Here is a 10,919-nt window from a genome sequence, read left to right as displayed (position 1 = left end):
GACTTTTAAAGCCAATAATAAAATATAAAATCACAATTCTGTTAAAAATTCATCATGTTAACTTTCAGTCATATTTAAATGATGCAAAGTCATAATTTTGACTTTTAAACTTAAATGATCAGATTCTAAATCTAAACTTTGACCAAGGCATATACAGTATGTGTGTCCCATAATTACAGCAAAGAAGCTGTTGACTAACTTGACACAATAAACAAAAAACTGCAGAGACCTTTTTCTATCAGATTCAATTAATGTATTTATTGATTCACATAGAAAAAGAGGGAACGACCAGAACATCACCCAGTAAAAGATATAATAGAAGATTTTATGAAATAGTTCAGAAATTTCTTAAGTGCAAAAATCTGTAGCAATCAGTGCTGATAAAACTTGACTTTCTGCATGAGATAAAAAAATATACATATATATATACAAATTTAAAAGTGCAAATCACAAAATAATCCAGCATGGCTGATCTTCAGAGCTGATTTTTTTTTTTTTGTTGAAAATATACAGTACGTATAAAACAAGAAAAACAGATTTAAGGTAAGTCATTGAAGCAGGAGAGCAGAGAGTCTCTTCTAGCCAGCAGCGTTGCCACTTCCTGTTGGAGTGAAGTGCTTTTCCTTCAGGAGGCTCCTGTCAGCTTCAGAGTCCAGGCCCACTGGCACGGCATCTTCCTGAAGGACATCGGAGGCAGAAGCACCTGCAGTCCGCCGGGCTGCACAGGCGTCCACTGCAGAGGGCCGTGACCCACCAGCTCCACCTTTTTAAGGCCAGAGAAAATTGATAAACCACCGTGCACATTAACAAGGAGCGTTAATGGTTCTGTGCAGGTTCTAAATCATTTACAAGTAACCTCAAATTTTTCAGTAACTACGTTTTTGGGTTTTTTTATATTTCAACGCATTTGTAGTTCTACCCGGCAACAGATTTTTTAAATTTTTTTTTTACCTGCGTCTGTTTCTGGGTAACCACGGGTTCATTCAGGATCACCGATCCATCATCCGGCCAGTCCAGTAAAATGGCGAAGATCGCCTTTTCCTGAGGTTTGGACGTGTACCTGCGGAAGAGGGAGTTCTGCTTTTAAAACACGTGTATTCAAGTTTTCTCAAATCAATTCTTTCTTTGAATTCAATCAATTAAAGTCCGAAATGAGCCACGATCCAATCACTATGAAGCTTTTGTCTCTGTCTGAGAGGCTTCCCGGGCAGAGGAGGCGCTCTGTTCACATTAGGGCTGAAACAATTCATCAGATTAATTGCGATTAATGGATTACTGGCATGATCATTTAGTGATTGATTAACCGCAACACGCTCTAAAACATGGCATTTGCTGAAAGAACAACAACCTCAGAGCAGTAATTAGGTCAAAGCTGAATATTTATTCATTTTGCTTTTAAGATATTTGCTCAACTACCCAAAACTCCTCAAGTGGATTAGTTTTAGCTTCACCCAATTACAATTCTGTGGGAAAAAAACTACAAAAAAAACTCCCTTCAATCTTTGCTATCATATCATTACTCAAAAAACACAACAGCAGAAATGTTAGTATTTTTTCCAGCTCTCTTGCTACAAACGGTATGCCAAAGGAATGCTCTGTTATTGCATTCCAGGCAATAAATGTTTCTTTTCTTATTTAAAAAGGAACTTAATTATTTGCTTATTTGAATTTTCTTATGCATGTCTAATACCGCATAAAACAGGCAGGTGGTTAAACAAAAAAAATCTGTCGATGGTGTCGATTTTCTTTTATCCGAATACTTGATTCATCGTCAGAGCGATCAACAGAATACTCGACGACTATAGTAAATGTTAGTGGCGGCTTTAGTTCACGAGGTTCAGACGCCCACCAGACGTTTTTGGTGACGTTCTCCTTCTGAGCCCGCCACGCCGTCGTGTTGTAGATGGCCTCGCCGTTCACCTTCAGCCACTGGCCCATCTGCCTGAGGCGCTCCTCGAAGATCGGGGCGATTCTGCCGTCGTGCGTCGGGCCCACGTTCATCAGCAGGTTCCCTCCACAGGACACGGTCTCCGCCAGGGTCTGACGGCACACGCACAGGAAGCAGTGGGAGTAAGAAATGTGACCAGAGATGGGAAATGGAAAAAAAACAAGCAAGAGTGAAGAAATATCACAACTTTAAAACAGTTGGAGGGAATCATTTATTCTAATTATTGTACGATGAAGAGGCTCGGGGTTCCCACACTTTTCACGCAGTAAAATTTAAAACACTTTTTAAGAGTTTTCAAGGTGGGTTTTTCAAACTTTTCCAGAAGAAGTTCCAGAAAACGTTTGTTTTGTTTTTTTTTCCTCCACTCCTTTGCTGCGCTGAATGTCCTTCTAAGCCATCAACACATCCAGCAACCTGGGCGAGTTTCCAAGCTGCAGACAAAAAACGCCAACTACCCATCCAGCCAACAGAGAGAAAATGGTGTCTGTACTGCAATAAAAAGCTGTCCGACCCAAAGTCAGACGCTCGTTCCAGTTTTATAAGTGACCGCAAAGAAAACCGAGACGAAAAACCTTCCAATTCTCTTCTGCTGTTTTCTGCTTCTCTCTAAGATTAAAACATATCCCAGCTGTATGTACAGGTATTATGAGTGCTGATCCTAAATAAACATTAATCCAGGTTTTCTCCAAATGATCTGATCAGGTTCCTCCTTTATGTTGTGATATTTGTTGTTTTATAACTTCAATATAGCCCAACATCGCTAGTCAGTGCTACCAGCTCACTGAAACATAAACACTGGATTTAGGATGTATAAGTGAAAGATTGCAGCAACAGAAGTTCATTGTTTAGTGAAGGAACTCGGGTCTGCTCGCCCCAGGTCAAGAAAGTTTTGGGTTTCTCACCGCCACGAGCTCCTCGATGGCGATGTAGTCGCTGAGCGGAGCGTTGCGTCTGTAGCCCCAGGACTTGGAGTCGATGGTCATGCAGTTTTCCCATTTGTGCTTGAGCAGATGTCCTGGCTGGTAGCGGTCATTACAGGTGTAATACCCACCGTGTTTGCAGATGGAACCAGAGCCCCAGCGATCGTTCGTCACAATGGTGTCTTTTACCGGACTGTTAAACAAACACATCACATTACGTCCATCGATGAAAACAGCTGAAAGTTTCCTCGTTTGCAAGCCTACCTGTCGTTGTAGAGCCAGGCCAGGAAGCCCGTGCTGTTCCAGTATTTGTCGGGAGCATTTCCATCGCCGTCGGACCACAGCACCTCTGGTTTGTACTTCAAAACAAGGTCGTAAAGCTCGGGGAGAGTTTTAGTGGTAGGGAAGTAGTTTGTAGTGAAGACGTTGGCGGCATCTTGGTCAAAGAGCGGGTTGAACCACTCGAACAGAGAATGGTACAGCCCCAAACGAAGGCCACCCTGGGCGCGCACGGCACTCGCCACTTCATCCACCAGGTCTCGCTTTGGCCCCACGTCCACGGCGTTCCAGTTCCAGGAGTTTTTGGAGCCCCAAAGCGTAAATCCTGAGAAGAAAAAAATTCACCAGCAAAAAACAGCACAGCTCGTGACATCAACACAATCGGCAAAGGTCAGGAAGTTCATTTTCTCAAACTTTACAACATGCAAGTTTGAAATCCCTTGAACAGAAAAGCAACTTTCACATCCTAGTGGTAGGTTTCGCTTGTTTACCTTCATGGTGTTTCGTGGTCAGCACAATGTACTTTGCCCCCGATGCAGCAAAGATGTCCGTCCACTCTTTGGCATCGAAGAACTCAGCTGTAAACTGTGGTGCAAAGTCTTGGTACTTGAAGTCCGGAGGATAGTTTTTCTTCATGAAATCGACATACTGCGGGATTTTTTTCTGCCAGTAATACCTGGAAAACAAACACACATCTGACAAATCAGAGGAGGTCAGAAACAAGAAAGTCCTGATAGCCTTACGAATTAAAGAATCACACAAAAGAAACAGCTATGGAGCATTAATGAGCAAGAGGCACTGAAAAAGGTTGAGATCATGGATTAGTATAATGCACTAAAGAAGGTTTTAGACACTCCAATAGAATGTCTTGTGATGTTTTCTGTCATCTCAAACCAGGTTTTCTGACTTTATAGTTCTTCTCTGGAGATGCGTGTAGAAATCAAGTTAGCTTAGCCCTGATCAATGACGAGAATGTAGAGTTACAAGTTGGACGTTTGTCTTGGTTTGACACTAGAAGAGGGATTTGAGGCCATTTTCAACACCTTTACAAACAACAGTTTATTTCTGCAAACACAAAAAGCTGCTGAAAATAATTTCTATCGATGCAGAGATTATTATAAATTAAAGTATTGCAATCACAAATAAAGCGACAAAGAACGGTCAAGTAAAGACATTTTTCCTGCTTTGCTGTGATGAAGTTTTAGACAATTAAAGTACTCTAGAAGATAGCCATTTTCACTTTCATTTATCATTTCAGGCTTCATCTCCTATGGGCCAGGGCACCACACCCTGAGGGTCTCCTCTACGCCCATGCAGACACACCTACTCATGCTCAGCCTGAGTACCAACATCAACAGGACATCCTGGCTCTCTGTAAGGTCAAAACTGTGCTTGAACAAGAGGAAGAGCTCACCAGAACCACTCGCTGCCGAAGCTGGGCACAGAAAACACCCCCCAGTGTATGAAGATGCCGAACTTAGCCTGGTCGAACCACTCTGGCAGCGGTCTGGAGTCGATGGACTCCCAGGTCGGTTCGTATTTGGCCGCGGTGAAGTCAATGGTTATGGTACAAACCAGGAGGCAAACAACTGTTAAAGCTCCCATTTTAAAGAGAGGTCTGGCAAAAATGATCCGGTCGGGCAGGTTGGGTGGTAATTTAAAGCTGGGAAACCACGGGAACTATCACATGATGCTCTAAGTACTTAGAAACTACGGTAAAAATAAAACCACTTCTTCCTTAAACTACTGGGATGCGTTTGATTTTAAAAAAGGAACTTGCCGCTATGACGCAACGAACGAGCACGAGAGAACACCGCCCTCCCGGGACGGGCGGGATTAGATTTTGAGCGGTCCAGGTTGCACGCATGCGCAAAGCTGCATTTCATGCAGGAAGTAGGGAATGTTTTGGTTTTGAGAGCTGAACAGACAAAAAAACAACCATCCCACATGCGTGGCTTCATTGACTGCCACTGTCATATCTCTGCTGGGGATTTTGACAAGGTGCGAACCAAAATAAATTATTGGTTTTTAACCCTTTGAAACAATTAATGAAGTTTTAACCGTTTTCTTCTCGACAGGACGTGGAAGAGGTGATCGAGAATTCAAAGAAGGTGAGTTTTCAGAGCTAAAATGCTTGAACCTTATCCACGTTTTCTCATGCGACAAATAAAAACGAGCATTTTAAAGAGGATTTCATATGATGAACAAAGTCAAAGTGTTTCTTTAAATGTACAGTATGCGTCTATTTGTGCATGTAAAGCAGCAACAGACTATTTACAGAACTTTTTTTAACAAAAGGCTGCAAACATCAGCTGGATTCTTAATGCTGAAATGAGAAAAACTGTTCAAATTACAACAAACGCTTGAGTTTATTAGGATCATAAAGTCTAGCAGCTCCTGGGAGGAAGGCTCTGCGTTATTTTAGCTAAAGCTAATTGCCGAGGCAACATTGTTGCAGATACCTGCATTTACACAGTCAGACTCTTTTTAACATATAAACACTCCAATAGATTGTTAGATGCAGAAATGGTTGAGAGCAATGTATTCTTTTTCTTTTACTTCAAAACTTTGTGTCGGTCTATTACATAAAATCTATATAAATAGTGTGGTTGTATTTGTGCATGTCACAAAATCAACAGATTCTTGCTGGACGATAAATTGTCCTACAAGGTATTGCGATAAACGATAATATTGTTTAGAGACCATTTTCAAGTAATATAATGGCAACGGCAATATAAATAACTCAAGAACACATTCTCAAAGGTCTAATGAACACTGGAACTGGAAGATATTTTAAATATACAAAATAAATAAAACAACAAATAAAATGAACTACACAAAAGTGTCCTTCAAAAAAAGGGGCCAGTTGAGACCAATGAAAACTGGAAACGTTTGGTCATTCAGAAAGAGAGAAAAGAGAAAACAATAAATCATGGAAATGGAAATTAGTGAATTAATTTTAATTCATTGTCCGATTATTGCTTATTGGTTGCTTATTGTGATGGGCTGAGTTGTATTGTGACAAAATATGAAAGGAAGGAAAAGGTGTATGAAAAGCAAACTACTGTGAATTAATGTAGTTTTATTACCCAGGCTGGCTTGCTGGCGCTTTTGGCTGTGGCTGAGCATGCTGGGGAATTTACCAAAATCATTGAGCTGTCTCAGAGGTAAAAATAAATAAATAAAAATAATCTAATACAGTGAAAACATTTTTTTTAATGTTTACTATGTTGCTAATTGTATTTTTTTCTTCTTCTCAGATTTCCAAGTTTTATTTTCCCCTGTTTGGGAGTCCATCCTGTTCAGGACGTTTCCCCAGAGCAACAGAGGAGTGCTTCTCTTCAGGTTACAAAGCAACATGTCAACATATGAATTTAAATACGCATTAGTAGCTCTGCTGTTTCTATTAAAGAGCATTTTGATTACAGGACCTTGATGCAGCTCTACCCGTCATAGAGAAATACAAAGATCGGCTTGTCGGAGTTGGAGAGGTAAAGATTCGCATGAGTATTCAGTCGTTGTTGTGTTTGGAGACCTGAAGTCAGTTAAAGTTGTTAGACGGACAAAAATGTCTCTTTGGATTGTAAAAGTCGCAAATCCGTGGATTAGACCTAACAGACAAAAGCATCTCCAGATCATTCACAGACATTGCAAATAGCAGAGCTCTCAAATATCACTGTGCTGTGTTGGTGAGGCGTCTCCGATGCGATGCAAACTGGATTTTCCATTATTTGTTTCTTCGTAGGTTGGCTTGGATTTTACTCCCAGGTTCGTCAGCGGCGAGTCTGATAAGGAGAGTCAAAAGCTGGTTCTCATACGTCAAGCACAGGTTGCCAAGGAGCTGGATCTCCCACTGTGAGTTTTCCCCCTGTGGAGACGGTTTGCGTTATAATATTGTCTTTCATCTATAAAGTCGGATTTAAAAAATGTAAATAAAATTGGCAAATTCTGTGGAAATTTCACTTAAGGCATTTTTCATACAATATTAGAAGTACATCAAAAGATGAAAATAAACAAATGATTAAATTCTTTTTTTTTAAAATAAGAAAATAAAAAAATGTTATTGCAAAAAAAAGCAATAACATGATTTCTTTAGTATATAAAAAATGACTTCTAACATCAATATTAACGATTAGTCAATTACTAAATTAGTTGAGAATTATTTCAATAACTGATTCATCGCAATCAATTATTTCAGTCCTAATTTTAATAAAGGATTTTAAAAAGTTTTTTATTTATTTATTTTTTAGAAATGTTCATTCAAGGTCTGCTGGACGACCCACCATCCACCTCCTGAAGGAGCAAGGTGAGCAGATAACCCTGGAGTGTGTGTTAGTGTGGAAGAGGTATTTACTGGTTTGACGAGGCAGCTGCAGTTCCTCTACTTTGCCACTAGGTGTCGATAAAGCCCTTCTTCACGCGTTTGATGGGAAGCCTTCTGTTGCAATGGAGGGAGTGAAGGCTGGATATTTCTTCTCTATCCCCCCATCCATAATACGGAGCGAGCAGGTACAGATGATGAGCTCATATTTTACACGGTCTTTAACAGAAATTATGTTTACACCGGAATGTTTGCTGCATTTCCCACCAAGAAGCAGAAACTCGTAAAACAGCTGCCTCTGGAGAACATCTGTTTGGAAACCGATTCGCCTGCTCTCGGCCCAGAGAAGCAGGTAAAGGACAGGAACTGATCCACACGCCTCTGTGCTACAGTCAACTCTAAATCCTCAATGTTTTTTTTTCCCTTAAAGCTGTTGCTTAGCTTAGCATAATGTGTGTTTATAACTCTCCGCGTTAACAGATAAGAAACGAGCCCCGAAACATCTGCGTCTCTGCCGAGTACATCAGTAAGGTCAAAGGCGTGTCGCTGGAGACAGTGATGGAGGTGACGACCCAGAATGCCCTGCGGCTCTTCCCCAAACTCAAGTCTGCCATCCGACCCTGACGGTCTGTCAGCGATCCAGAATATTTTCTCGGAAGATAACTTCTCGTAAGAATGTGTACATCACTATGTGATTAAAAGCTTTTAAAATCACGACTATTGAGGAATTTTTTTTTTGTACTTTGTAAGAAAAACAATCTACTGAATTGTCTTACCAATTTAAATATTAGAATTTTCTGTTAATAGTTCTTCAGACTTGTTTTTCTCGCAAATTTATTGCAGCGATGGAGTGACATTTTATTTACAGAACTGGTGGGGATACTTCCAAAGTATCCTGTATTTTATAGCTCATATTAATGTCATTTGTTTCAACTAGTTTTTTTTCTTTTTATGTCGTTGACCAATCGTCAACAATTTGAAGACGATGACAGCCAGATTTAGGCGTTTGCTTCACACCTTATTTGTTTTTGGTGTTTTCTGATGGCGGTGTAGCTTTTTATAAAGAACAAATCATCTCAGAAATTCCTGCTTTATGTGAACACACCCCTAAAAAACATTGAAGTTGACGTAATCTCTGTGTCGCTAGCGGACCCAAACTGTCTCTATTTCACCAGATTGTCGAGGAATTTTGTGTTTCCAATCCATGACTTCTTTGCTTTCCTGGTAATATAACTATGACCTGACAAAGAGTCTTATTTCCTTTGACCACTCTTCATAATGGGAAAGACAAGAAAAGCTGACACTCAAGTGAGTCAAATGTTTAGTGATTTTCATGAGTGTAAAAATGGCTACAACAAATACAGCTTCACCAGTTTCTACCTTTAGAGCTACAGCTGGGCTTTAAAACAACTGAAACTGACAAACTGGGCAAAGATGCTAAGATAAAACAAACAGAGCTCACTGTTAGGAACATTTTTCTACGTAATTTAAAGGAAATTACATCAGTGCCAAAGTTATGCAACATTTAAGCTTGGTTCCAATGTCATTAGTTATTGTTAGAATTTAAACGTCTTTAATAGAAAAGGGGAAGCAAGCATTCAGTGTGATGGCTCCTACCTGCCTGGAATCAGCTCCAGTCTGAACTCAAGGTGTCAGAATTGATTTCATTGGTTTTATTTCGAGCGGTTCTTAAAAATGAGATTCTATTAAACAGTGTCACTGCTTTTAAATTGTTTTCTATTGTTTTACACTCGTGCATATGTTTTCATTAGTGTTATATTGCAACCAGGTTGCTGCGTATTTCAGACTTCTGCCCAGGTCCCTCTTGAAAACGAGACCTAGATCTCAACGGGGTTTACCTGGTTAAATAAAGGAAATTAAAAAATAAAAAATTTGCTGTGATTGGAGAGAAAGAGTCGGTCAAGTTTTGAAAATAAAACGTTTTCCTTTTCTTGCTTGGTGTGGGATTTCACTTACGCAGCACTTTTCGGGCCTCCTTTGTGTATTTTGCTCAAAAGCAAAACTGCAGGTGGACAGGTTTAACCCAACACAGATTAGTACCTCTAAGGCACGCTGCTAAAACTCAACCAGAATGTGGTTTGGCGAGGCGCAGCTGGAATAGGAAGGATCACCTCTGAACAAACCAGGTCGCTGACTGGAACATTCAAAAGTAATTATGTGTGAATCTCTTATGGCAGACTTGACCTGAAGATGTTACATGCCATGTGTAACAGATCTCTAATAAACTATGATTGAAGATCAATCAGTCAGCCGTTGTGAAAGGAGTAAAAATATTCAGGAATTGACGATGGATGAATTAATGTCCTGCCATCAAGCTCAAAGTGATTAAAAACTAACAAATTGAACATTCTGCTGTTCTTCCTAAATGTCACTTTTAAGCTACAATCTTTTGGGGGAACTGTGTTGAAGACATATGAAATCAGTGTATTGATCTGCTGACAATCCCAGTAATTGCTGCTGCGTTTGTGTTTACGTTTGGGGCGCCTGATGGGATTAAGTCGATGCTGACGTGCAATCCGACGAGGCAACTTCTTGACCCTATCTGTTGTAGATTGGCCCACCGCAATGGACTTTATTCAAGCCCACTTTATCCAGCTGATCCAGAAATGTGTCGAACTGACCAGAAATCTGGGGTATATAATTAACTCAAAAGTCAGTTAGGCAGGACATGTTAAAAAGTTGTACCTGGTCCATAATGCTGGTCTTCATATAAACCACCCAGACAATTGACTTTGATTGGCGGGCTGCTGATCTGTAAAGGTCAAACAACCGACTCACTTTGAAGTTCCTGTTGTCTCAAAGGTGCTGAGCAAACAACGTGTCATTCTGTAAACCTGAAGACCTTAACTAATTGAAACAGGCTGTAATGAATTTAATTTAACACTAGGACTACCAGGATTTTGAGAAATTCCTATCTCTACCAAGAGGGGCCAGATTGGGTATCTTCCTAGAGCTACCGAGAGAGGGCCAAACCGGGTTATTAGCATCCAAATGTGGCCAAACTGACGACTCTGAATGGTCTAATTAGCATCCATGTAGATGAGCAGGGGGGAGGAGAGCCAAACTCACTACATCAACTTTCACGCTCAATACACAGCAGTTAAAGTCACCTTCTCCCCACTCCCCAATTCAACATTTAGGCGTATGCTCACATTTTATACATATAAAAATGACTGCAAACAGACGTGCAATTGCACTGTTTCTCTTAATTTTAAAACATTTCAGTGGATAATTATGTAAATGGAATAGAAGATAATTTATTTTTAAAATTTTTTACTCAATTTTTACCATTTGCATGTGAAAAAGGCAGAATTTTGTGTTTCATAGACTCAAGTGTGCTCACCAAAGTGTTTAATGTAAACATTTTCATCAAATCCAAGGTTCTTTATTGCATTTACATTTTTATCAACCCTGATGGAATTGAGTTACA

General features: G+C 40.1%; 2 protein-coding genes across 4 annotated transcripts; one reads left to right on the top strand and one right to left on the bottom strand.

The window, feature by feature from the left end:
* Positions 1 to 465: 465 nt before the first annotated feature.
* Positions 466 to 4,900, bottom strand: fuca2 (alpha-L-fucosidase 2). Its single transcript, XM_032547224.1, has 7 exons — positions 4,562 to 4,900; positions 3,639 to 3,823; positions 3,133 to 3,472; positions 2,851 to 3,061; positions 1,850 to 2,040; positions 952 to 1,060; positions 466 to 763 (listed from the first exon to the last, which is right to left on the bottom strand). Exons 1-7 carry the CDS (start codon positions 4,750 to 4,752, stop codon positions 626 to 628), a joined length of 1,365 nt encoding a protein of 454 aa, XP_032403115.1. The 5' UTR covers positions 4,753 to 4,900; the 3' UTR covers positions 466 to 625.
* Positions 4,901 to 4,998: 98 nt separating this feature from the next.
* Positions 4,999 to 8,182, top strand: LOC116709009 (putative deoxyribonuclease TATDN3). Of its 3 annotated transcripts, none has more exons than XM_032547227.1 (10): positions 4,999 to 5,148; positions 5,226 to 5,258; positions 6,241 to 6,314; positions 6,408 to 6,492; positions 6,576 to 6,638; positions 6,893 to 7,002; positions 7,398 to 7,453; positions 7,544 to 7,656; positions 7,740 to 7,879; positions 7,949 to 8,105. In XM_032547227.1, exons 1-9 carry the CDS (start codon positions 5,032 to 5,034, stop codon positions 7,836 to 7,838), a joined length of 750 nt encoding a protein of 249 aa, XP_032403118.1. In that variant the 5' UTR covers positions 4,999 to 5,031; the 3' UTR covers positions 7,839 to 7,879; positions 7,949 to 8,105. The 3 variants fall into 3 exon arrangements, with proteins under 3 accessions (XP_032403118.1, XP_032403117.1, XP_032403116.1); XM_032547226.1 differs by having other exon boundaries at positions 5,000 to 5,148; positions 7,743 to 7,820; positions 7,949 to 8,182; XM_032547225.1 differs by having other exon boundaries at positions 5,000 to 5,148; positions 7,740 to 7,820; positions 7,949 to 8,182.
* The last annotated feature ends 2,737 nt before the right edge of the window (positions 8,183 to 10,919 follow it).

Source organism: Xiphophorus hellerii, chromosome 19, assembly GCF_003331165.1.
Source record: "Xiphophorus hellerii strain 12219 chromosome 19, Xiphophorus_hellerii-4.1, whole genome shotgun sequence".
NCBI lineage: Eukaryota > Metazoa > Chordata > Actinopteri > Cyprinodontiformes > Poeciliidae > Xiphophorus > Xiphophorus hellerii.
Note: the sequence above shows the minus strand (reverse complement) of the source record. Positions and strands in the feature narration are given on the sequence as shown.